At 42.3% G+C, this 27,699-nt stretch overlaps 1 protein-coding gene across 3 annotated transcripts in view; it reads left to right on the top strand.

The window, feature by feature from the left end:
* The window catches only part of Tbc1d22b (TBC1 domain family member 22B), a 72,427-nt gene that overhangs the window by 5,945 nt on the left and 38,783 nt on the right, over window positions 1-27,699 (top strand). For 2 of the 3 annotated variants that reach the window (XR_003300333.2, XM_026383714.2), the window contains exons 2-7: window positions 7,355-7,411; window positions 17,825-18,132; window positions 20,646-20,825; window positions 21,300-21,370; window positions 23,384-23,512; window positions 24,761-24,826. Coding sequence is in view for 2 of the 3 variants with exons in the window: in XM_026383714.2 (XP_026239499.1) it covers window positions 7,355-7,411; window positions 17,825-18,132; window positions 20,646-20,825; window positions 21,300-21,370; window positions 23,384-23,512; window positions 24,761-24,826 (811 nt within the window). In the remaining variant the exon portion in view is untranslated. The remainder of the gene's footprint in view (window positions 1-7,354; window positions 7,412-17,824; window positions 18,133-20,645; window positions 20,826-21,299; window positions 21,371-23,383; window positions 23,513-24,760; window positions 24,827-27,699) is intronic. The other variant, XM_026383715.2, reaches the window with a different exon arrangement.

Here is a 27,699-nt window from a genome sequence, read left to right as displayed (position 1 = left end):
AGCAGCTCTTCCAGTCTAGGGTGTGGACATTTCCAGCAAAAAGATGGGGGAAAACACTTGGAATGGGAGAGACAAATAAGAGCCTGGCTCATTCCCCACATTCTGATTTCTAATCCTACTGGGAAGGGCTTCTCCCTCTTTTCAAGCAAAATGTTATTCCTAAAGTCAAGAAAGTTGTATTACCGTGAAAAAGAATTGAGGGCTGGGGGTGTAATTCAGTTTGCCTGGTGGGGGCAAGGCCCTGGGTTCTGTTCCCACCCAGGGGGATGGGCTGGGCAGGTGTTAAAAAGTGGCTAATGTTACTTGAATTACTGAGGCACCATGTATTTTTATCAAAAACCTTCTGTGTTGCTTGGTCATTTTTCATAATATTAATGAATCTGATATTAGACTTAGTGCAATGGTCCCGGCTTGTATGGGCAGGTCCATTACAACATCTTCTTGGCTTGGAAATGTTTTTTTCTGATAAAGTAAGTGACTAGAAGATACTAAATTACCAGAGACAGCATAGAGCCCCAGTTTTGGAAGACATCCATGGAGTGCAAGTGTGAACCTGACTCAGTTGCCAACATGTTTGGCATTGAAATTGGATAACTCTCTTCCCATATTTGCTTTAGCTCCTTTGTCGGTGCCAAACAAATACCTGTTGATTTTTTTCCAAACCAAGGTTTTAAAACAGCTATGCAAATCCATGGCGTGGTGTTGGTTTTATTAAAGAGAATGACAGAGGTTAAGCCTGACTTTTACTCCCTCTGTCGCCCAGGCGGCTCACCCAGGGCTTTTCTCTGCGGATGCAGTGCGGTTTCTCTGAGCTGCAGCGGACTCGCCTCTAATTTTCAGCTGTAGCTGTTTGGAGAAGAGTCAGCTTGAGCAGAGTCTGGGTTTTGTAGAATTCCAATTTTTACTCACTGACTATTGTGAAGTGCCTGCTGGTGTGTGTTGCGCTCTGCCAGGTGGTGAGAACACTTCAGAAAAAAACCATGGCTTTCTAGAAGCCGAAAATGTGCTTGGCACCGTGGCTTCCCCTGGTGAAGACGCTGTGTATAATTGACTTTCCGGTTTTTCCACTAAGCATATGTTACTTTTGTAATCAGAAAAACTTAAAAGTGGAGCTGGGTGAAAACACATTGTTGAGTGAAAAAAAAAATCAAGATGTACAATATGCATATAGGGCAGGAATGTAGCACAGTGGCAGAGGTTTAATCTCCAGCATTGGAAAAAAAAATCACACAGTGTAAATATGTATCGGAATGTCACACTGTATGCCACTAATATGTTTAATTACCATGTGTCAATCAAAAATAAGAATGTTTTTTAAAAGTGTAACAAAAGATGGAAGGGATACTAGATACCCTTCAACTTCAGAAGAGTGGTTCTTGGGAAGGGAGTGAATGGGAATTGGACATCAGTGGTCTCTCTGGTGTTTTATATTCTTTTTTAAATTTATTTTTTAATTAATCAGTTAATTTATTTATTTGGTGCCAGAGATTGAACCTGGGATACTTAACCATTGGTCCACATCCCCAGCCCTTTTTTTATATTCTATTTAGAGACAGGGTCTCACTAAGTTGCTTAGGGCCTTGCTAAGTTGCTGAGGTTGGCTTTGAACCTGGGATCCTCCTGCCTCAGCCTCCCGAGTAATTGGGATTAAAGGTGTGCACCCGGCTAGTGCTTTATATTCTTAAACTAAATGTGACAAATGTTAACATTTGTGAAATTGGTGATGAGCTCATGGATATTTTTTGTATTATTCTTTGTACTTTTTTTGAGTGTTCAAAAATGTCAATTAAATGCTTTTATACTGCTTTAAGAAATTTTTTTCTTAAAACCTTTGTTAGATATCAGCCAGCCACCCATGAAATTATATAAAATTTAAAATAGCATTGTGAGTCGGAGTCAAAGTCATATTTACAGTGGGGTGGCATTAATATAAACTTTAAAAATATGCAAAATGACCTTTTATATTGTTTTGGGATACACATATAGAAAATAAAAAATGAGTGTGAAGAATGTCAGACTCTGTAAGTGGCTCCCTAGGGGGAAATGGAGAGGTGTGTGCTAGGGGTCTGAACTCCATAGTTTCTTATTTGTGAAACTGGGTATTGATCACCTACATGAATGGGCCTTACATTAGTATTTAAATCTAGTTTATTTTTAAAAATGTATATAGATAAGCCCTGATTTATGTATGTTAAGGAATCAGAGAGTGCTTGGGTTAGTGGGTGCTAGGTGGTTGGGATAGGGAGAGTCTCAGTGAGGTTATAGAATTTGAAGGGAATGCTGCAAGATGGATGCATTTTTGAATAGGGATGTGGAAAATAGAAAAGCATCCAGGTATGTTGGTGCACCCCTGTAATCCCAGCAGCTTGGAAGGCTGAGGCAGGAGGATTGGAAGTTCAAGACCAGCCTCAACAACTTAGTGAGGCCCTAAGCAACTTAATGAGACCCTGTCTCAAAAGTAAAAAGGACTGGGGATGTGACTCAGTGGTTAAGTGCCCCTGAGTTCAATCCCTGGAACCAAAGAAAATAAAAAAGTATTTGGAATAGGGGAAAGAACCTGATTTGATAATTAGATTATGTTTGGAAGGTGGAGTGGAGACCAGTCTTTCCTAGAGTTGAGTTTGGGCTGGGGAGGTGTGGAGATGGAACAGGCTGATAGGCGAATTATAAAATCAGGAAATTGAGCACCTTAATTGTCAGGCTCTTTTAGTTTATCTTCATTTAGCCTCTGTGATCATTTTGGTTTCCTTTTCTAACTTCTTGCCTGGCCTTTTTGTGGTGCACTAAATTGATTTATTATACAAAGTGTTCCAGGTTCAGATTCATCATGGTTTAGTTCAGCAATGTGTTAACAAATTCAATTTGGGCTCTGATACCTTTGCTGATAAAGGCCATCATTTATCTTAGACTTTCTGCCTGTGCCAGCACATCGCTGACATCTTTAAAAAGTAGTCGAGTATGATTTTAAGATTCCTTTCCTAGGTAATTGATTTCCTCTGGCCCTTCAGCCTGCTCGGTTAGGTCTGCTTTTTCTCTGCATGTGTTACTGGCAGGTGGTAAGACTCTTTTTACAGAGAGCAGTTAAGGATCCTCTCTTATTTTTCTGTCTAACTGAGCCATTGAGATCTTCTTGCAGAGTTTATCCCCTGATTTTATGTTTGACTAAGAAGAGGACTTGTGGACCTGGAGAGTTCAAGTGTACTCAGAATATCTGCAAATGCTGCAATACAAATCAAGGACCTTTTAGGTTTTTTGCGTTGTGTTTTAATTTTTTTTTTTTTTAATATAAGTCCTAAGTCCTCTCTCTCTCTCTCAAGCCAAATTTTCACTCCTTTACTTTTTTTTTTTTTTTTTTTTTTTTTGATACTGGGGATTGAACTCAGGGGCACTCAACCTCTGAGCCACATCCCAGCCCCTATTTTGTATTTTATTTAGAGACGGGGTCTCACTGAGTTGCTTAGTGTGTCACTGTTGCTGAGGCTGGCTTTGAACTCAAGATCCTCCTGCCTCAGCCTCCCTCAAGCTGCTGGGATTATAGGCATGCACCACAGAGCTCATCTTCCTTTACTCTTTGATTTCTTGTTATTTATTTGTTTATTTTTAGTATTTTTTTTTTTGTTGTTGTTGTTCCAGGAATTGAACCCAAGGGCCACTTAATCACTGAGCCACATACCCCGCCCTTATTATTTTTTATTTTGAGACAGGGTCCCACTAAGTTACTTAGAGCCTTGCTGAGTTGCTGAGACTGGCTTCGAATGTATGATCCTCTTGTCTCAGCCTCCTGAGCTGCTGGGATTACAGATGCATGCCACCATGCTTGGCTCTTATTTTTTGTCCTTTCCCCCAGCCTAGGAAACTCTTCAAAATCCATTAAAGTGGTATTGTTTGCTTTTCCGAGTTTGTGTTTCTGTAGTAGTGTCCATAGTACTATAGATTACTTACTTCCAGAGAAATTTAAGGAGCAGAGATGCTTATAGCTAAAAAAGGAAGGGGCAGTATCCAAAACTAAAGGTAATAGGTGAAAAAAAATCCCCTCTGAACTTCATTTTATTTATTTCAGTGCTGGGAATTGAACCTGGGGTGCTCTAACACTGAGCTATATCCCTGGTCCTTTTTATTTTTTATTTTGAGATAGGGTCTTGCTGGTTTGCCCGGACTAGCCTAGAACTAGCCATCCTCCTGCCTCAGTCTCTCCAAGTACCTGGGATTACAGGTGTACACTACGGTTCCCCTGAACTCTTAATAGAAATCAGTGTGAAAATGATTGGATTGCGTACATTTTTATTTAAAAGCATTTTTAGGATCACCTCTGTACTTGGTGAACTTGTTCTGTTTTCTAAATATTGGGTGTGGATTAAATTATAAAAATGAAAGGAGGGAGAAAGCCAACATTTCTTGGCACTGCGTGTGTGCTGAGTAGTGTTCTAAGTTTGCAAAGCTATCGCACTACCTGCTTACCATTAAGTGAATATTACCACCCACCAGGAATTGTGCTGAAGGGCTTTTGACACATCATCCCATTTAAACCTTCCAACCTTCTTAAGGTTGCTTGATTTATTTCTTGCAGAGGTGATACTTGTACATGATACTGAGCTGGAAAGGAAAGGCACAAAAGGGTTTGCAACACAAACCTAGTCTCCTTGGAGCCTGTCCTGTCCTTCAGTCATTAGACTCCTTTTCTAAACCGCTGCTACTGGTGTCTTGTATGTTCTGAGATACTCTAAAAATATACCAACTTAATCATACATAATTATGTGTGGACATTTAAAAGATTTTCACAAAAATAGTATCATACCTATAGTATGCATCTCTTTTCAGTTAATGTCTGAGCTTGTTTCATGTCAGTGGATTTAGAACTGCCTCATTCCTTTGAAAAGATGGACTATGTTGGGCACAGTGAGAGGAAAAAAAGGTTGGGCCGGCGTGTAGCTCAGTGGTACAGCACTTCTGGGTCCAAGCTCCATTACAAAACAAAATAAAAAAGGATGTGCTGTAATTTGATTTATTTTGTGATGCTGGGAATTGAACACATGGCTTCCTGTGTGCTTGGTAAGTGCTCTCCACTGAGCTTTATCCCTAGCTTAGTGTACTGTAATTTATTTAACCAGTTCATAATAATCCTTTTCTTTTAATAGGTAACTTCAGCCCATTTATATTTATTGAAATAGCTAATATATTAGTTTCTTAGTTCTGTTTTCAATATTTTCTTTAAAAAAAATCTTTCACTGGGGCTGGGGATGTGGCTCAAGTGGTAGCGCGCTCGCCTGGCATGCGTGCGGCCCGGGTTCGATCCTCAGCACCACATACCAACAAAAATGTTGTGTCCGCCGAGAACTAAAAAATAAATATTAAAAATTCTCTCTCTCCTCTCTCACTCTCTCTTTAAAAAAAAAATCTTTTACTAAAAAAATCTTTCACTACACAGACTGTGCCTATTTTTGTGGGGGTCTGCATGTATCTATTCTGATAATTTGGAATTTTTTTTTTTAATTTTAATGATTGTGTGTGTGTGTGTGTGTGTGTGTGTGTATTTTTAATGGTACTGGGAATTGAACAAAGGGATGTACTACCACTGAGGTATACCCCCAGTCCTTTTTATGTTTTTTTTTTTTCTTTTTTGGTGGTGCTGGGGATTGAACCCAGGGCCTTGTGCATGCAAGACAAGCACTCTACCAACTGAGTTATATCCCCAGCCCCCTTTTTACTTTTTAATTTTGATAGAGGGTCTTTCTGTCCTTCTGCCTCAGCCTTCCGAGTTGCTAGGATTACAGCTCAGTGTCACCAGGCCTGGCTGTACCTAAAACTTTATATCATATTTCTTCAGACATTATATGTTGATTCCCACAATGGTCAATGATTAAATCCATAGTTATGTTTCTTGCTTCTTCTCTCCCCACCTACTTTCAGTTCCTTATATTATTTATTTTATAAATTTATTTGCTTAAAGGCAAGGGGGTAGCTCAGTGGAAGACCAGTTGCCTAGCATGCAGAAGGCCTTGGGTTTGATTCTCTTCATCACAAAACAAATCAAACATTAACATAAAATTATTTGTCTTTAGTTCTTTGTAGTACTGAGGGTTGAACCCAGGGGAGGGACACTCTTCCACGGAGCCATGCTCCCGGCCCTTTTTTTTTTTTTTTTTAACTTTGAGACAAGGCTTCTCTGAGTTGCCCAGGCTGTCCTTGAACTTGCAATCCTTCTGCTTTAGCCTCCTGAATCACTGGGATTCTAGGCATGTGCTATTATTATGGTCTTGTTTCTATCTTAAAATATACTTAATGCTTCTGTTGTTTGAGCTATCAGCTTAAATATTTTGTGAGCTCTCAAAGATGAGAAAGTTAAGGTATTTATTTGTCCTCATTTTCCTCTTTTCTGTTTTAATTTGTCTGTTATATTACCTTCACACTCTCTCTATAACCATAAAGTCTCAAATTTGAGCTTAGTCCCATACTGGACCTTTTGCTATAGTTTTTCCACTTATTTCCGTTGAAACTTGTCCTTTCCTGGTTTCTTCAGGCAGGAGATCATTTTATTTTTTGTTTTTTTTGGACCAAGGATTGAAACTAGAGGCACTTAACCACTGAGCCACATTCCCATACCATTTTTAATTTTATGTATGTATGTATGTATGTATGTATTTATGTATGTATGTATTTTGTGCTGGGGATTGAACTGAGGGGCACTCAGCCACTGAGCCGCATTCCAAGGCCTATTTTGTATTTTATTTGTGTGTGTGTGTGTGTGTGTGTGTGTTTGTGTGTGATGTTGGGGATTGAACCCAGGGCCTGTGCATGCAAGACAGGCACTCTACCAACCAAGCTATATCACTAGCTCCCTATTTTGTATTTTATTTAGAGATAAGGTCTTGCTGAGTTGCTTAATGCCTTGTCATTGCTGAGGCTGGCTTTGAACTCGTGATCCTCCTGCTTCAGCCTCCCAAACAGGATTATAGGTGTGCACCATGCTTATCAAAAGACTTTTTAAAACATTAAATTAAAAAAAATGTATTTCATTTTGTGCTGGGGAGTGAACCTAAGGTCTTGTGCATGTTAAGCACTTGTATTGTCACTGAGGTACATGTACTGCAGCCCCAAAGACTACAGCGTGTGTGTATGGGGAGTGCTAGGCATTGAGCTCAGCCTTATGCATGCTAGAAAGGTGCTCTATCACTGAGCTAAAGCCTCAGCTCCCCACCCCTGCCATTTTTTTCCCCCAGTAGGTTAGTATCTCCTGGTTGAGTTGTTCTAGGAGGTAACCTATTTCTCAAAGATCCCATCCAGTTTGGTGATAGATGGTACTCAGCCCACATGTGTGGCTTCCTGACTACTTGCTTCTTCCTGTTTCTTTTTTTAGTATCCAGCCGGTGTATGGAGCACAACACCCTCCTTTGGACCCTCGACTCACCAAAAAGTAAGTCAAGACATTTTTCCTTTCATGCTTCTACTTCTTGCATCACTCTCTCCTATTTTGTTGAAGTGACCATTTCCATTTTGTCCTTTTCTAGCTCTTTCTCTGCCCTATTTTGAATCAGGAGATGAGCATTTTTCTTATCTCTAAATGGTCCGTTACTAAATGGGAAATTATCTCACTTCGGAGGTTTTGTGAATATTATCCCTGAAACCTACGGATCGGTGACCACTCTCCCTATCTTCCAGCAGGAGATCTGGTTTCTGGGGCTCTCTGCTTCTGAATCTAAGTAGGCCTGACCCGCCTCCCTCGCACTGCGAGAACCAGGGCAAATAGCATGTAACTGTGGGCTGGTGTTCTTCAGGTCTTGAATTTGACAAATTCAAGGAATCCCAGGCATACGTACAGTAGAGTTAGAACCCCGCTGGAGACTATGACTCTAGTAAAACTCTTAATATATTCTTTTTAAGTACAACAGAGACTGTGGTTTAATCCAGGTTTTGTGAGTATGTATCCATACCCCCAATTTTCACTTTATTACCCCTTTCTTTCATGGATATCACTCATTACAGTGAATTTAAATGAGCTGGTAGGTCACCTTCTCAGCTCAGAACTTTGGCCTTTGTCTTTGGGTATGTTTAATTTTTGAACTTGTTTTCTAGAAGAGCTGTAGTGTGTAGGAAAGTTAATGATTTGGGAAGTACAGACCTAAGTTGCCTCCCTCCTGGCTCCTGTGTCATAATATCCACCCTTCCTTCCTTTACAAAATCAGTGGGGAAGTAAAGATAATGTGCAAATTGTGATTCCAATCATATGACTTTCTGGAAAAGGCAAATCTCTGGAGACAGTAAAAAGATCACTGGTTGGTGGGATTGAGGTGGAGAGAGGGATGAATGGGCACAGCACAGAGAATTTTTATAGTAGATACTATAATGGTAGATTGACATCATTATACATTTGTTTAAATCCATGAATGTTTGACATCAAGAGTGAAAACTAAGAAAAATAAACCATGGATTTGGGTGATGATGATGTGCCAGTAGAGGCTCATCGATTATAACGAATGTGCCTCTGTGGTGGCAGTGGGGGTGTTGGTAATGGGGGTGAGCTATCTGGTCTGTTGACCAGTGTGGCAGGCCCTCTTGATTAGCTCCTTGATAGTCTTTCCAGGTGACCCCGCTTTTTCCTTTCACAAGAACCATAATTTTATCCAGATGTTCTGTAAATGATGATGCTCTTAGGCAGTATTAGAGTTGGTGTAACCCTTTTATGATAATCCTTTGGTCATCTCAGTGAGTGGCTTAGGGAAGGTCTCATCTCATTGAGCATCTCCTGAGAGAGGGCTTGGAGAAGGGTTTTCTTTTTGGACCAGAGAGCAATCATTCTGAGAAGGAAGCCTGTTTTTGCCACCTGTTTCTAAATGTGGTAGTGTGAAAGGAAGATGCCGTAAGTTGTAGCAGCTAATTTGTAACCCAAGGGAAAGGCCAGAGATTGTGGAGACACCAACCCAGCAGCCTGATATTGTGGTTTACTATCTAAACATTATAGTTTAGTATTCTGTCACTTGTAACTAACAGCATTCTGATCATAGGCAGGGGTTGTTAATTGGTAATACATCCATTTCAGCATAGTTTATAATTGCCTTTGATAAACATGTGGCTAACATATAAACCCATCTGTCTACCCATTCATCAGGCACTGAGGTATACTGTCCCATTTTATGTTTGGATCAGGGTCACCATATCTTGTCAGCACCTGTCATCAACTGAGCTTTCTATATCTAGGACAGTAATACCACCATATCTCAAATTGTCAAGACAAACTTTTTTTTTAACTTTATTTTGTTTATTTATTTTTTTATGTGGTGCTGAGGATCAAATCTAGTGTCCCACATATGCTAGGCAAGTACTTCACCCCTGAGCCACAACTTCAGTCCCAAACTTTTTATACTCTTGTTCTCTTACCTATTAATGATATAAAACCATGGATATGTCCCCTGATCACTCTGCAGAGTTGTAGTCCTACTTTCACTGGATGTAATCACTTAGATTTGAAAATTGGGAGGAATTAATTGTCACTGAATTAATTGCTTCCTTTTTCATGTATGTGTTGGTGGTTAATCCCCTACAACATGGGACAACACCTAGTATGAACCAGACCGTTTTACAGTTCCAGATTGTTGCTAATAAAACATTTATCACCCTTGTTTTAATATCTTTGTTGGGACATTTTTATTGTTTTCTCCGCTACATGATTGTCCTTCCATTTCAAACTGTCATTAATTACTGTGTAGTTAATCTCCATCACAGCAGAAGCCATTATATTGGGTCTTCAATTATCTGAACTACACGAGCACAGTAAGTCACTCCCTGTCCATGTGTATTGACTTCAATTTGCCAAATTATTACTGGTAGTGATAATATTGTCTGCAGTAGTTTTTATAGCTCAAATAAAACTAGTCTTATTGCTACACAGCCCCATTGGCCACTTGATGGCATGACAAGCTTCTTAATATATTATTTTCTAAATTGATTCTAAAGTTTGAGAGGTCTTCTAAGTTATAAGACTGGTTCATGTGAAGAAGCTACACTGTTACTAAGATGACTTGGATTTATTTGAAAGTTAACAAATTTCCCCACTTGCTTCACATCACCTTTTCTAAAAATCTTATTGTGTCCCTATAAATATGTACAAATATTATGTGTCAACCAAAAAATTCTATTAAGGGGAATAACCATCTTGGCCTAATAGTGTCTAACCTGTGGCCATTCATTTTCAAAACCTTCTTCACCAACTGTTACTCGAATGTACCATTTATTCTGTTTGAGTTTTTAGTGTTACCTGGATTTCTCGAGTGTCTTTTTCTTTGCCACTTACTAGCTCCATGATCTTGGGCAAATTACTTAGCCTCTCTAAGTCCTGGTTTCCTCATCTGTAAAATAAAAATAATAAGCCTCACCTCATAGGTTTGTTGTGAGGCTCTCATGAGGTGAGGGAAGGAGCTGGCTTTCTGAACTATACTATGACGTCCAAGAGTGAGGAGGTGTGGTGAAAGGGCCCACCCAAGGCCAGTGTGACTAAAACTTTGATATAGTTGTGTTCAACAATGTTGGTTAAATTTCAGGCCACACTGTGGCATTTTTGTGTGTTGGGTCAGGGACTGTGTTAAAATGAAGTAGCCTATAAATGGAAGGCACCTCCAGCTAAATTACCTGGATTAACTTTTTGCCACAACCACTGGTGTCAACAGTAAGGGGAGACATTTCACTTCCAAGGATCGCATCCCTAGATGTGGCTTCTTCTCTTTCAGGCTTCCTAAGTCTGACAGCCCATTCTGAGTAGCAGGAAGTTTCCCTACAAGGTGAGCGAAAGAGTGGGCTGTCAGCTGTGTGCATTCTGGGAAATTGTAACTGGTGTGTGGCTCCATGTACTCGGCCACTCCTCTTCGCCGGCTGCATTGCCTTCCACACTTCACCCTTTTCTTTTTAACTAGTTTTTCTTGGTGGAGTAGCTCGAGAGCTCCTGTGCTCTGGGATCAGGCAGACTGGGTTTGAGCCTAGACTCCACTGCCTGCTGGCGACCTCAACAAGTGCCAGTTCCCCCATCTGTCAGAGGGGAATGGAAGGATGGCCTCATAGGCTCGTCAACGAGCGTTACATGGGAAAACATGTATGTAGAGGCGAGCGCGGGGCCTCCTAGGGAGTAGCCCCTAAATGTTAACGTATTTATGTACGTGTCTATGGATTTACGTCTCTTTTGGAGAGATGACATTAGTAAACGTGACAAAGCTTCAAAGCCTTAGGCCTTCCCCACATTGTCCTTGGTCTGTAGCCGTGTTCGCCTTCATCCAGGGGTGACCCACAGTGCCTTTTCCTTCCTTGCTGTTCCCTTCCATCCTTGTGGGTGGTTCTCACCGACTTCGTTCTGTCCTTAGAGTCCCATCCTCTTCTGGTGATGCCAACTCCTTCCTTTTTCCTTAGGACAAAGGTGATTTTGTAATTCATGGGTTGATTCTTGGGTTTTGTAGGCTAGGTAGGTGTCTCTAAGATATTTCTGGCAGCCTCAAAATGGTCTGCCTTAGGCTGGGGATGTGGCTCAAGCGGTAGCGCGCTCGCCTGGCATGCATGCGGCCCGGGTTCGATCCTCAGCACCACATACCAACAAAGATGTTGTGTCCGCCGAAAACTAAAAAGTAAATATTAAAAAAAATACTCTCTCTCTCCTCTCTCCTCTCTCTATCTTAAAAAAAAAATTAAAAAAAATGGCCTGCCTTGAATCTTATAACTTTCTGTCTCGGAGATGACAACCCTTTCCTCCCTACTTTCCTCTTCATTGTCTCTCTCTCTCTCTCTCTCTCTCTCTCTCTCTCTCCTCTTCCGTCCCTCCCTCCATTTCTTTCTCTATTTCTCTCCCTCTCCCTGCCCCACTTCTCTGGGGATTGAACTCAGGGCTTGGCACAGGCTAGATAGGCATCCTCAGCCCGATGTCCTTCCATTTTTTATCTTTAAATCTTCATTTGAGTAAATTCCAATTTTTCTTTGTTTGTTACCTAGGATTGAACCCAGGGGTGCTTAACCACTGAGCCCACATCCCAGCCCTTTTTATTTTTTATTTTGAGACAAGGTCTCACTGAGTTGCTTAGGCCCTGGCTAAGTTACTGAGTCTGGCCTTGAACTTGCCAGTCTTCCTGTCTCAGCCTTCCTAGTCACTGAGATTACAGGAGTGTGCCACCATACCTAGCCTCCAGTTCTTTTTTTTTTTTTTTTTAGTATTTACTTTTTAGGTGTAGATGGACACAACATAATACCTTTATTTTTATGGGTGCTGAGGATCAAACCTGGGCTCCGCCCATGCTAGGCGAGCGCTCTACCACTAAGCCACAATCCCAGCCCTTAGCCTCCAATTCTTACTCTACTTTATATTGAATATTATCTGTTTCAAAAATATAATGAAATATTCAAATGCATAAAAAGGTATGAATAAAAATACAGCAAACATCCTGATATCCACAACTCAGCTGATTGACTCCTGGTTTTTACTTTACTCTCAGTGGTGTTAGGGATTGAATCCTGCACCTCATGTATGCTAGGCAAGTCTCTGCCACTGAGCACACCTCCAGCTCTAAAATTCACCTTTTTTTTTGTATTGGGTATTGAACCCAGGGCATTTAACCACTGAGCCACATCCCCAGCCCATTTTATTTTTTCATTTTTGAGACAGGGTCTCACTAATTTGCTTAGGGCTTTGCTAGGTTGCTGAGGCTAGCTTTGAACTTGCAATCCTTTTGCCTCAGCCTCCTGAGCCACTGGGATTAAAGGATAGGTATGATGGTGGGATTCCAGGTGTGTGCCACCATGCCTGGCAAAATTTACCTTCTTGATTTGGTTTATTTGAAGAGTCTTCAAAGCTTGCAGTATTTATGCAGTCTGGATTTGCATGTGGCCTCTAAGCAAGGAAACAACAATAAGGTCACGTCGTGCCTATGCAGTGGTTTGTGGATGACAGATCTTTCTTACTCCTATGTAGATTTCTTCTAGAAGTGAACCCCCTGAGGTGGTACTATAAGGGGTGGGCCTTGGGCCTCTCCTAGAGAGGAAAATTAGTCATAGAGATCATGTTGTCGCACAGGAGTACTTTGCCTTTTTGCTCATAGGTGGATTTTTGTATCTGCAGACTCTTATACTGCATTGCTTAGTTTTATTATTTTTTTATTTGATCTTTTGTTTGTTTCTCATTGTTCTTTCAATAGATTTATGAGTGCTCGTCCTTTAGGGATTGATGAAGGCCAACAAAACAACCTATTCCACTGATTAATAAAAGCAGTATGCACATTGTGGAACTCATGATTAATTCAGAGAAGCATAAAGGTGAAATTAAATATCACCCATAATTCCACAGCTCAAAGATAAGCACTGTTAACATTGAGGTATTTTTTCCTGTTCTTTTTAATGAATACCTTTTTTTTTAAAAAAAAATACAGAGATCATAAGAAATATGTAACTTGGGACCAGGCATGGTGGCACATGCCTGTAATCCCAGCTATTCAGGAGACAAGGCATGAAGATCCCAAGTTAGAGGCCAGGCTCAGCAACTTAGAGAAAACTGTCTCAAATTAAAAAATAAAGAGTGCTGAGAATGTAGCTCAGGGGTAGTACACTTACCAGGGATGTGTGACACCCATCCTGCAAAAAACAAAACAAGAAAGAAAAAAGAAATATATAGTTGGGTCTTTTTTTTTTTTGCTTTTATTTATTTTAATACCCTTCCCATATATGACTATTTTTTAAAATTTGTTCTAATTAGTTATGTATGAGGTAGAGTGCATTTTGACGTATCATACATAGATAGAGTATAACTTCTCATTCTTCTAATCGTACATGATGTAGAGTTACACCAGTTCTGTAATCATATATGCATATGGTGTAATAATGTCTGATTCATTCTACTAGCCTTCCTCTCCCAAACCCTCTCCCCTCCCTTTACTCCACTCTGTCTAATCCAGTGTACCTCTGTTCTTCCCTATCCACCACCCCCAATCCCCTTATTGTGAATTAGCATCCACATATCAGAGAAAACATTCAGCTTTTGGTTCTTTGGGATTGGCTTATTTCACCTCCCATGATATTTTCCAGTTCTATCCATTTACCTGCAAATGCCATAATTTCATTCCTTTAAGGCTGAGCAATAAGCCATTGTGTATATATACCACAATTTCTTTATCCATTCATCTATTGAAGGTCACCTAGGTTGGTTCCATAGTTTAGCTGTTGTGAATTGAGCTGCTATAAACATTGATGTGGCTGCATCATTGTAGTATGCTGATTTTAAGTCCTTTGAGTATAAACCAAGGAGAGGGATAACTGGGTTAAATGGTAGTTCCATTCCAGGTTTTCTGAGGAATCTCTATACTGCTTTCCATAGTAGTTGCATCAATTTGCAGTCCCACCAGCAGTGTATGAGTGTACCTTTTTCTTCACATCTTCACCAACATGTATTGTTCCTTGATATTCTTGATAATTGCCATTCTGACTAGAGTAAAATGGAATCTTAGTGTAGTTTTTTTTTAAGTTGTAGGTGACACAATACCTTCATTTTATTTATTTATTTTTATGTGGTGCTGAGGATCAAACCCAGTGCCTCACCAGTGCAAGACAAGCGCTCTACCGTTGAACCACAGCCACAGCCCACTCAGTAGTTTTGATTTGCATTTCTCTAATTGCTAGAAATGTTGAATATCTTTTCATATATTTGTTGATCAATTGTGTTTCTTTTTCTGTGAAGCATCTGTTCAATTCCTTAGCCCATTTACTGATTGGGTTATTTGGTTTTATGGTGTTAAGTTTTTTGAGTTCTTTATATATCCTGGAGATTAGTGCTCTATCTGAGGTGCATGTGGTAAAGATTTTCTTCCACTCTGTAGGCTCTCTCTTCATGGTATTGTTTCCTTTGCTGTGAAGAAGCTTTTTAGTTCGATTCCATCCCATTTATTGATTCTTGATTTTACTTCCTGTGCTTTAGGACTCTTGTTAAGGAAATCGGTTCCTAAGCCAACATGGTGGAGATTTGGGAGGATCCTATTTTAATCTATTTTGTGGAGATTGTTTTTTACTTTTGATGGCTATAATTTAGTTAATCACTTCTATATATTTTTTTTTTAACAGTACTAGCGATTGAACCTAGAGGCACTTAACCACTAAGACACATTCCCAGATCCTTTTTAGTTTTTATTTTGAGACAGGGTCTTGCTAAGTTGCTTAGGGCTTCTCTGAATTGCTGAGGTTGGCTTTGAACTTGTGATCCTCCTGCCTCAGCCTCCCAAGGCATTGGGATTACAGATAAGCACCTCCACTGCAGCCTCAGCCTTTTTTTGTAAGACAGGTTGTCACTAAATCACAGTTGCCAAGGCTGGCCTGGAACTTTCAACTCTCCTGCCTCAGCATCCCCACTCTCTAGGATTTCGGGCATGTGCCATGGAACCTGCCTAGATGTTTTTTTTTTTTTTTTTGGTTTATAGGTTTTAACCAAAAGAAGTAGTGGGCTGGGGCTGGGGCTCAGTGGCAGAGCACTTGCCTCGCACATGTGAGGCACTGGGTTCGATCCTCAGCACCACATAAAAATAAATAAACAAAATAAAGATATTGCATTCATCTATAACTAAAAAATATTTTTAAAAGTAATACTAGTATAAACTGTTTTAGATCATCTTTGTCTATGCCTATGATTATCTTTTTAGAGATAATGAACTACACTAAGACTCGTGGTATGTGTTACCAGATCATGCTCCAGAAGATTGTATGATACACACTCATTGTAGTATTAGAGACCTAGATTCCCTGTATCCTGTTTTGCACTAAAAACAATATGTTATTAAGACTTTTCTTGTTTAATGGGTAAAGAGTTGCATCTTGTTTTCATTTACAATATCAAATATGTCCTTGTATCTTGTATTCTTCTGTATTATTACGATGTATTTTCCTTTATTCCACCTGGGCTAGTGTTTGAAAGTAATGTCTTGTGATATCTTACCCTCTTTTTTGGTATTCTAATGGGGGCATTTTGATGAGCTATGTCAGTTGTCAGACTATATGTATCAATGTTAATTTAAACTGTTTTTTACAACAGGTAGTGGACCATCTGGGGCAGTGATATGGGTCAGCAGACCACAGACCTCTACCCAAAGAGAAGTACCTCTTAGAAGTGGGGACTTCAGCTCTCCTGGCAGATCTTTGTTTACACTCTAGAATGGCCCTGCCTCGCTGCTGGGGGTGGAGGTGGGGGGTTAGACAGGCATTTTAATGATGTTTTGACCCTGTTGTCTTCCAGTCTCTGTGTACTGTAAACTAAAGATAAGACCATATCCTCTGCTTCTCTGTTAAAGGTCTGAGGGATGCTAGGTAGGGCTGAATTAGAAATGTCCTAACCAGATTGTCCTGGGGCACCAGAATATGGCCTTCAGACACTAAAGGGGAGTGGGACTTGGGACATAAAGAAAAAAATTCAGTAAGTAGGAATGATGTTATGATTATTTTTCCTCAATGGGTTAGTCTGATGTTTCCCAACTTTTAGTTATATACCATCTTTGTGAGTTTTTGCTATATCTTGTACTGTTCTTTATTAAATACATTTAAATTAAAAAAATTTTTTCTTTACTCAAATAGATTTATTTAAAAAAGTAAACCTCATCACTTCTATAAATGAGAAACCAATATCATTTGCCATAAATAGAACGTAACTTTAAAAATAGATAAAGTAAGGGCTGGGGCTGGGGCTCAGTGGTAAAGCACTCGCCTGACATGTGTAAGGCACTGGGTTCCATCCTCAGCACCACATAAAAATAAATAAATAAAATAAAGGTATTGTGTCCATCTACAACTAAAAAAATAAAAATGAAAACCACACACACACACACACAAAATAGACACAGTGAAAAACATAACAATCTCATTAAATTCTAAGCCAGATCCTGTTGTTGGCAAATATGTTAGTCCTGAGGCTGCCTCTCGCTTTGTTTACAAAACAAAGAAACAGAGTCTTAAAAACAGTAGTATCGGGCCTGGGTTGTAGCTCAGTGGTAGAGTGCTTGCCTAGCATGCGTGAGGCACTGGGTTAGGTCGCCAGCACCATATAAAAATAAAACAAAAAAAATAAAGGTATTGTGTCCATCTACAACTCAAAAGAAAAAAAAAAAGAAGAAAAACCAGTAGCATCAAACTTTGACTTTTTCTCCTCTAAGCTAGCAGAGGACTTTAACAGAGCTATTAAAAGGAACATTTTCATTTTGGGACTTAGTGTTTAATCCTACATATGTGCATATGTGTTGTGTTATCTCCTCTCCTTCCAGTAGCTTATGTCCTGCTCTAAGGGCTGGTTCAGGTGGTGTTGCCATAACAGATTAACTCTGAAATCTTAGTGGATTAATACATGAAGGTGCGTTTCTTGCTCATATTGCTTGTTCAAAATAGGGTGGGGTGGGATGGAGGCCAGACTGTGCTCACCCTCATTGCCTAGGCTGAGGGAGGCCCACCATCTGGAACCTTGCCAGTCACTCTCACAGGAGGGAGTCTTGGAGAACTCGAGCCTGTGATTTCTTTTATACTGTGGACTTGAAGTGTGTACATCACTTGTTTTCTCGGCCCATTGGCAAAGTCACATGACTTTGCTTAAATGCAGGAAGGCTGGGAAATATAGAGGAGTACATGGCATATTTGGTGACCATTGCTGTCTCTGCCACATCTACCTGTGCTACAGAGGGCTGGTCTGGAAGCCTCTGGATGAGCAATGGATGTGGGCAGTTGTTGTCTGAAGAAGGTGATGATTGTGTAGGGCTAGCTTATTGTTGATATTATAAAAGCAAGTAAATGAAAGTAGTCAGACATGCTGAACAGCCTCTTGGTAATGTTGTGTCTTTTTTTAAAGCTTCATTAAAGAACGGTCAAAAGTCAACGCAGTTCCTCTGAAGAATAAGAAGGCCTCAAGTTTTCATGAGTTTGCTCGGAATACCAGTGATGCTTGGGACATTGGCGATGATGAGGAAGAGGACTTTTCATCACCTTCTTTCCAAACTCTGAACTCAAAAGTTGCTTTAGCAACTGCAGCCCAAGTTCTAGAAAACCACAGCAAGTTGAGGGTAAAGCCAGAACGTTCCCAGTCAACAACATCTGACGTTCCTGCCAGCTATAAGGTCATAAAGTCCAGCAGTGACGCCCAGCTATCCAGAAACTCCAGTAAGTCCCTTCTGCCCCCTCCACAGCCTCGGCCTTCTCAGCAGAGTACATTTTATTTAAAAATGATTTTTCTTTAAGGAATCACCCAGATCTTCAGGGGGTGGTAAAAAGCAAGCTCAAGCCTGAGGTTTGACATCAGCGAGCCTAACTGGTCACTAGCTGTTCTTGCACCTCCCACTTTGGTCATCGCCCAGCCCTGTGACTTGGGCGCTTCGCTTCCTGACACCCAGATGTTGCCTACTGTTCTCCTTTTCTTTTTCCTTTTCCTGTGGTGGGGTCTAAAACTTCTGTGGTTTGATTGCGTTAGATCTGCCAGGTTTATGATGTTGACTTACATCTTTAAAGTGGTAATGGCTGAAATGGTTGGCAGCCCTGATCAACTTCCTTAGCCCTGGGGAAGGCCACCGGTATAAGGTGGTCTTTTTCCTGTTTCTGCAGGAGGGAGCAACAAATGATAGAAAGCACCAGGTCACAGCTCTCTGCTCATCTGACATGCCTGTCAGCATGGGTGGGACGAGAGGAGAGGCCTGTTCTGTTTCTTCTCAGGAAACTGGCCTCAATAACTGGTTGGGGTGATTGTGGTTTTATAAGGTATTTGGGGACTTTCAGTGTACTCTTGTGTATCCATTGCTGAGTTTAACGTGTCCAAAGGGTTTTATGGAAGTCAGTTATTCAGAGCTGGGGAGGGAAGGACTGTCCTTCTAGTGAAAGTTAAAGTGGCTGACTGGTAATGGACAAGAAGGAAGTTCAATATCAGAGCCCTGGAGTGTGTCCTGGCTCATGTTCTAAGAGCATTTCATTACAGCAAGCTCTTTACACCATTCCATAGTCTTTTTCCATCTTGCTTCTGGTCCCATCAGTGCCATGCTTAGATGGGCACTTGGTGTTGATTGGTCTGGTGGCCACAGCAACAGGCTGTGGAAAGTGTCTACACACTGTAATTGGGGGTGTGGTTCCCAGTGTGAGGAAGGCCCCCTCCATGATCACTGTTGAGCTGTCCAGGACTCTCCGGCATTTTTCCCTCATGGAGAGGTACCCTTCTGTATGCATGTGTAATATGCTGGCTGTTAACAGACAGATGTACACAGAGGGGAACCTCTGTGTATCTGCTCAGCTTTGCATTTTCTAGGTTCCACTAGTGACAGTAGGCATCCCAGCCAAGCACCTCGTGACAGTTGTTTCTGTAAACTTTCTAGTAGTGCTGGTTAATTTTGTTGTGACCATTACTTTTAAGGCCTAGATGTATTAAGAATATGAAACAGTCATGAAAGTCATGAGAGTCATGATTAAAAGCACTTCTCTGAGGATATAGCTCAGTTGGTGGAGTGCTTGCCTCCCACGTACAAGGCCCTGGGTTCATCTCTCAGCCAGCACCACAAAAACAAAACAAACAATCCCCCCAAAAAAACAACAGCAAAACAAACACCCCCCCCCCCCGAAAAAAAAACCCACTTCTCTTTGTGGTAGTAAAATACTTTGGTGTTTTGGAGTCAGATATAACTGAGGTGTTATCTTTGCTCTCACAATGACTTAACTTCCTCAGGCTGCCCTTGTCTGTAAAATAGTTATAAATTCTTGCCATATGTTGTAAGGATCAAGTGAGATCACTTATACGTAGTAAGTACTCAATACATGTTCGTTCTCTACTGCTTATTCTTCCTACCCACCATCTTGACTTAGAATATCTGGGGCTAGACAGAGAGTTCCGTTCCTGTTACTTCTGTCAGATCATGGTGAAGTCAAAGCTGGTTCATTTTGGTGGGAGATGTGGGAGCACAGAGGAACAGTAGCTCCCCAGCATGGGATTGCCTTTGGCCACAGCTGCTTACCCACTGATTCCCTGATGGGCCAAGGACAGGCTAGAATTGGGCCTGGGCTGCAGTCCTCTCATGCCCCAGGACAGCCACGCGGGGCCTGGGCTTGAGGAGAGCAGCCCCTGCTTTCATTACAGTGTGCTTTGAGTGTCACCACTTCTCCTGTGCCCTGTGATGTGGAAGCAGAGGAAAGCACCGCCTCAGACTGCACTCATCCTTAGGTGGGGTAGAAAGGTGCCAGCCTGGGGTAAAAAGAAAACACTGGACCTTACTTGGAGGTGCCATGCGTGTTCTTGGAAATTGCTGTAGCATCTGGAGTCTGTGAGCACATGAATGCCTTGGTCCTACGCACAGAACGCAGCCCTTTCTCTGGGGGAGGAGTGGAGCCCGGTGGGGTCTCCACTTCTTTTTTTTTTTTTTTTTTTTTTTAAATTTTAATATTTATTTTTTAGTTATCGGCAGACACAACATCTTTGTTGGTATGTGGTGCTGAGGATCGAACCCGGGCCGCACGCATGCCAGGCGAGTGCGCTACCGCTTGAGCCACATCCCCAGCCCCGGGTCTCCACTTCTTGCTGCACCTCAGCTGGGCACCTCTGGCAGCACTTGCAGGCACAGCCCATGCTCCGGAGGAGGAGGCCAGTGTTGGACAGTCAGAGTTGAGGTTTCTCATTCTCTTTCTCTTTCAAATGATCTCAGGTGACACATGCCTGAGGAACCCACTTCATAAACAGCAGTCACTCCCTCTCCGACCCATCATCCCCCTCGTTGCCCGGATCTCAGACCAGAATGCTTCTGGGGCACCCCCAATGACAGTCCGGGAGAAAACGCGTCTAGAAAAATTCCGTCAGCTTCTCTCCAGCCACAACACTGACTTAGGTGAGTCTGGAGCCCAGGCCAGGCAGGAGTGCTTGGTGACCGGAATTCTCAGAGACCTGGAAGCTGTTGCTCTTTACTCTTCCTTCTTTTACTTTTCTAGTATCTCCTGACCTGGCGCCCATTGCAGCGAACCGCAGGTATTAAGGCCGAAGTAGAGAGTAGGGATGAGTGAGGTGGGATTGGTGTCTGGGGCCTGTAGACACAGCGCAGCTCCGGGCTCTTCTCCTTACGGGGATTCTTACTGAGACCCACACCCACGGTTCTCTCTGTTCCCCTCTGACTCTCGTCTTTGAGCTCATTACTACAGGGCTGTGTCCTTCTGCTGCTCTTTTCAGTTCTCTTCCCTGTGCTTGTAGGTGGCAGGTGGTGGTGACCTCACTGGGATGGTGGGAGGAGTCAGGCAGCGCTGGTCCAGGTTTGTTTTAGGGCCTTTGTGGGAGGACCTAATCCAACAAGGCTGTTTTCTGTTTGCAGATGAACTGAGGAAGTGTAGCTGGCCAGGGGTTCCCAGGGAGGTTCGACCCGTAACCTGGAGACTCCTGTCGGTGAGTTCTACCCACTTTGTAGAGAAGCGTGAGCCTCACACAGCCCTTCTTGCCTGATGAGGTTAGTCTGGACAAGTTGGTCTTACTCCATAGACTTCTCTAGTCCCACTGGATGTGACAGAGCTGTGGGGCTGCAGTCCTATTTCTATGCACAGAGACACATTCTTTTTTTTTTTTTTTTTTTTTGATACTAGGAATTGAACCCAAGGGTACTCTACCACTAAACTACATCCTTGGTCCTTTATTTTTATTCATTTTATTTTATTGATCCTGGGGATTTAACCTGGGGGCACTTAAGCACTAAGCCACACTCCTGGCCCTTTTTATTTTGAGACAGGGTCTTGCTAAATTTCTCAGGCTGGCCTCAAACTTGCCATCTTATCTCAGCCTCCTGAACCACTGGGATTACAGTCATGCACCACCATGCCCAGCTGTTATTTTTTTTATCTTATATTTAAATTGTTGAGGCTGTCCTCAAACTTGAAATCCTCCTGTCTCAGCCTTCCTAATAGCTGGGATTATAGGCATGTGCCATTGTGCCCAGCAAGACACATTCTTGAGAGTTTATTCTCAGTTGTGCAGGGTGGAAATATATTCATATTCCCAAACGTGGAGAGAAGCATGAGTTGGCTCCTGTGGTCACAGTCTCACTTTCTTAACAACGGAGAAGCAGAATATAGTAAGACAGAGTGATCCCACCCTTGCTTTTTTAAAAAATTGGGAATTGAACCCAGGGGGCATTTACCACTGACCTAAGCCCCTAGCCCTTTTTTATATTTTTATTATGAGACAAGGTCTCACTAAGCTCTTAGGGCCTCATTAAATTGCTGAGACTAGCCTTAAATTTGTGATCCTCCTGCCTCGGCCACCCAACTCACTAAAATTAGGGTGTGTGCCGTCGTGCGGGGGCCCACTGCCCATGAGCAAGCTCTGACACTCCCTGTGCTTCACTTCTTTTTCAATAGGAAAAAGAAAAGTGGTCAAAACCCACTCAGCTACTGTGAAGTGGGTTAGTAAGTGGGCCTCCCTCTGCAGCCATACTAGTCTCACTCCCCCTGTGCACAGAGCACTGTGGCAGCCACTGCAGTAGGAACACTTGGACTTGCTCAGCCTGTGATTTCATTCATTTATCCAGTAAAAATTTACTGAGGGCCTGCTGCTTGCCAGGCACAGTGCCAGGTGCAGTAGCATATTCAAAGTCAAGCAAACCAGCATCCCGCGCTCCAGGCACTGACTGGAGGCATTGCCTGAATGTCTTCGAGAGGAAGTATCTCTTCCCTCGCTGCTCTCCCAGCCCAATTTTGCAGCCACGTAATCATCACCTCTGCCACTTTGAGTAAGTTTGGATGCTGCTCAGGGTGGATCTGGTGAACAGAAGAGGAAAAGGAGATGAGAGAATGGGAGTGGGATCGGGACCAGGATGAGAAGGAGAGTTGGCCTGGAGCTTGGGCTAGGAAGGGCCTGCTGCCAGAAGTTCTGTGTGGCATTGTAATTGCCATGTCACAGATCCCATTCAGCTTCCTAAGCTGCCGATTCTGAATGGTACACTGGAAAAGAGTGTGTAACCAGTACCAAGGCCTTGGCACACTACTGAGATACACCATAGAACTTGCCAGTTCCTTGTGATTCCCAGAGGTGCTGGCCTACACACACATGGCCCTTAGAGGCCATGACTCGGTCTAGTTCCCTCCCACTGACCTACATACACAGCTCTAGGCTGCCAACTCCGGGAGCTGTGGAGTGCTCCCCAGCAGTACGTGCTCCAAGCGCCGCACGGGGCCAGTGGACTGAGGAACTCGGAGAAAGCTGGCCCTGTTTCTTCTGCCCACATGTGGACCTCATTGAACAAGGGCAAACACTGTGGCCAAAACCAAAAAGGAATTTGCTCTTGACCTCTTGGCAGTTTCCCTTCTGTTCCTTTAATAGTTTCCAAACCACTGCTCAGGCTAAAATAAAAATAAAGGACTTGTCCAGCCAATGTCTGTCCTCACTGATGGGCAGTCTTGTCTATAGGGCTACCTCCCCGCCAATACTGAGAGAAGGAAGCTGACTCTGCAGCGGAAGCGGGAGGAGTATTTCGGCTTCATTGAGCAGTATTACGACTCTCGAAATGAGGAGCATCACCAGGATACCTACAGACAGGTACGATCCTCGCCTGCCGCCCCTCGGCTTATTTTTGGCGTTCTTTAGGTGTGTCGCCTGGTAGCATTTCAGGCGGAGGTTTTCCAGGTCTTCGGGCTCTAGTGTACAGATTAGGGATGAGATTTATTTCCAGAATTCCTGCTTTTCATTCAGTGGCTCTGATTTTAGCCATTTTAAATAGATAGAACATTTTTAGCACTGGTCAGTGACAGTGCTTCCCAAACTTTAATGTGCATGCAAACCACCTAGGACCTTAAATCATAGTCCCCACCCGGCGACTATGAGAAAATGCAGCTCTTCAGTGGGGGCCCTTTCAACAAGCTCCCTGGCAACGCTGATGCTGCTGGTCTACAGACCACAGAGTGAGTGATGGGTGTTATGGAACATGAGAGGAAAGACAGCTTCACTCAGGAGTGTCCAGTCTCTCTGGACTGTGACATCACCTCTGGCAGCTGCAGTGCTCAGTGAGCACCTCCAGCTGCCTGTCCTTCTGCAGGAGCCATCGCTATTAGGGAATCTTCCAGCATTGCCTGCAGAAAGGACTGTTGGCAGCTTCTCATGTGAAAGAAGGAGAAGAGGAGTCCAGGGGTGGTGGGCCAGTCCCAAGAACTGAAGTAGCCTCTACTGCTGATGACATCATCTTTAGGATGTCATCCTAACTAGGGATTGGGAAGTCCTTAAAAGCCAAACCAACCACGAGTAACCTCTTTGGTAACAGAAGTGAGATTTTCAGTTCCACTTCATGCAGACCAGCCCCCCGGTCCTTCTTCACTTCTCATGTGTTGAGATTTCATAAACAAGTCCTTCTCTTCTCCCCTGTCCTAGCGTGTTTTTTACAGTTACTGGAGCTCTTAAAAGAGAACTAAAGTTCTAGAGAACTGTTGACAAGTTAGCTTCTGAGAGAGGTGTGCACACTTTGGTTGTACTTGGTAAATAAGTGCCTTCCCAGAGTGAATCAGATTCCAAAGAATGGGGAAAGCACTGGATTCCCTTAGGCCCTGAAGCAGTTGCTTGTTGTAAGTGGCTTGTTTGGGAAGGTGTCCTTGCTGCTCAATGAACTATTGCTCTCACGGAAACTACTGCATACAGATTGGAGGGTTTAACTGACTTTTCTTCTGTATCGGTCAGTTCTTTCTAAAGATAATCTGCCTCTAACCCTTATTCCTTTGATACCCATTTCTTAAGAAAATGACTTGTCAAAAGAACACACTGGCATTTGTGTTTTTGGATATGGCTTCTCTTTTTCAGATTCACATTGACATTCCAAGGACGAATCCTCTCATTCCATTGTTCCAGCAACCACTTGTACAGGAGGTGAGGGATTTACCTACCCTTCTTTGGTCCTTCTCCCCCATAGCCCAGGGCACCTGGCTGCAGTTCTGCAGCTCATCACAACAGTACCTTATGTTCATGTGTGAAGCTTTGTTTCGGAGCACTTTCTCATGTGTTCTCACTTGATCTTCATCAATGTGAGTGGAGAGGAACTTACTCAAGAGTCTTGGGGGCTACCTGGTAACAGGGTAAAGAACCTGTATCTTAGAATTCCTATTCCTGGGTTTGTTCTACTTTATCAAACTAGAAGTAGTGGTTGTTTTTGTTTTAATTTGTAGTAACACATATATAATATAAAATGTACCACTTTAGCCTTTTTTGGGGTGGGGGGGCGATATGGGGGTTGAACCCAGGGCCTTGTTGGTAGGCAAGTGCTCTACTGCTGAGCTGTATCACTGCCCTTTTAAAATTTTATTTTGAGACAAGGTCTCATTAAGTTACCCAGGCTGGCCTTGAACTTTCCATCCTCCTGCCTTAGCCTCCCAAGTAGCTAGGATCATAGGCGTGCCCCATTGTGCCTAGTCATTTTAGTGGACAGTTCACTGGCGGTGATTTACTGGATATGTGAACATCATCATCATCTATTTTCAGATCTTTGTTCATCTTCTCAGTTTGAAACTCACTACCCATTAAATAATAATCCCCCATTCCCTAACAACTTGCATTTTGAATTTGACAACTCTAGGTCCCTCAAATAAGTGAAATTATATAATGTTTTTTCCTTTGTGACTGGCTCAATTCACTTAGTATAATGTCTTTCAAGGCTCATTCTTGTTGTAACATGTGTCAGAATTTCCTTCCTTTTTCAAGGCTGAATAATGTTCAATTGCATGTATGTAATGCATGCTGTTGATTTATTTATTATCGATGGACACCTGGGTTGCTTCTTCCTTTTGGCTATTGTGAATGATGCCGCAGTGAACATATGTGCAAATGTTTGTTTTAGTCCCTGTTTTAAATTCTTCAGAGATTAAACCCAGAAGTGAAATTAATAGTGATATTTTGAGACCTAACAAGTTAATGAAGCACATGGAAGGTCAATAGGGCTGTTATCTTTTGGCACAAGTAAACTCCTTGAGATCAGGAATTTCCTTTGTAGCTTTGCAGTAGCCAGGACGCTGAGTGCTAATGCTCTTTGAATTGATTTCAACTCTCATAATAGGGATGATGGTAAAAATGCTCAAAAATAATTTCTGTTTGACTCTGGACAATATTCATGATTCTATTTAAACATAAGTGTCTTTACTGATGGGATTCCTCATGACGTACCAATGTCATAAGAAATATTTTGAGGCTGACACCATTATTTTACCTAGAAGATTCAGTTCAAAAGAGGCTAAAAACCTATTTCATACTTGTATAATTTTATCAAAATGGATTCTACTATCATGTTTAACCAAGAAGAACCAATTTAAAAAAAAAAAAAGCTGAAAATATTTGGAATCCCTTTTAGGCACTCAGCATTCAGCTCCCTACTACTTAACCCTGCAGGGGCACTTTACCACTGAACTACATCCCCAGTCCTTTCTTTATTTTTTTGTTTTGAGACAGGGTCTTGCCATGTTGTGGAGGCTGGCCTTGAACTTGCAGTCCTGCCTCAGCCTCCAAGTCTCAGGATGCGTGTGCCTAGCTAACCCTGCTTATTCCTTATTTTAACTTGATGATATTCAGATACTTATCCTTTCTTTGTGCAAGCTTACTCTAACCTTGGAGATGGGAAAGTAGTTGTTCAAAAGGCTTTCCTAGTGTGGAATCTGAAAATGAAAATGGAAATTCAAACTTTATTCTTCATAGTTTCTTTCTTTCTTTCTTTTCTTTTTCTTTCTTTTTTTTTTTTTTTTCGTGTGTGTTTGTTTGTTATTTTTGTTGTGTTTTTTGAGATGCTGGGGATTGAATTCAAGGCCACATGCAAGTTGGGAAGCACTTTACCATTGAGCTACACCCCAAGCCCTTTTTATTTTACTAAATTGCCCAGGATGGCCTCCAACTTGAGATCTTCCTATCTCAACTTCTGAGTTGCTGGGATTGCCCGTGTGCACCCCCCAGGCCCAGCTTTGTCTTTTTTCTCAAATCACCTTTTCATGATATGGATTGTAGTCATCTTGGGCAGAGTAAAAACCCTAACCAAGAAGCAAGAAGTAAGCAACACTGAATACTGAAAGGCTTGCTTTGTAAACCTGAAAGATAATTGAGAACTCTCTCAAAAGTAAGTCAGAACCACTCACACTAGCAGAGGAGCTGAAAGGAGACCTTCAGGGGTTATCCTGTCCCCTTCTGTCTGTAGGGCAGGATCCCACGTCTTTTCCTGTAGCGCAGATCCCATGTTGTCCCGGGTCGCCAGGTTTGATGCCCTTCAGATGCTTTTGCTCGTACAGTGTGAGTGTGTCTGCATTGTCCCATCCTTTTACTATGGAGGCATTACTACAGGTCTCCATGCACTTGGCCATTGTTAAAGCCAGTCACCAAGGATCTGTGTATTCATTCACAAGGGCCCAGTAGTGTGGCATAGAAACCCTGGGAAGGCCCCAAGAAAGACTGTCCTGGGGACAGACAAGTGCTGTACCACTGAGCCACACTCCCGCCCCTGGAGGAGCTTTGTTAAAAAGGTGTCCAGATAGACAAAGGCCACAGAGGTGCAGGGAAACAAAGAGGGGCAGAGAATTCTTGAGATTTTCTGAAATAATTTTGGTCTAGCTCGAGCTATGTTTTCAAGAAGGCGAGAGGTCATTTTGCAAGAAGGCTCCCATTAGTGTTGGGCTGATATAAAGGAGTGCCCCACCCGCTTCCCCACACCACAGACAGCAAGCGGGTGAGTGCAGTGCAGGCAGAGGGCCGCTCACTTCCTGACAGGGCTT

This window comes from Urocitellus parryii, chromosome 8 (genome assembly GCF_045843805.1).
Source record: "Urocitellus parryii isolate mUroPar1 chromosome 8, mUroPar1.hap1, whole genome shotgun sequence".
NCBI lineage: Eukaryota > Metazoa > Chordata > Mammalia > Rodentia > Sciuridae > Urocitellus > Urocitellus parryii.
The sequence above is the reverse complement of the archived record's forward strand: the minus strand, read 5'-3'. Positions and strand labels throughout refer to the sequence as shown.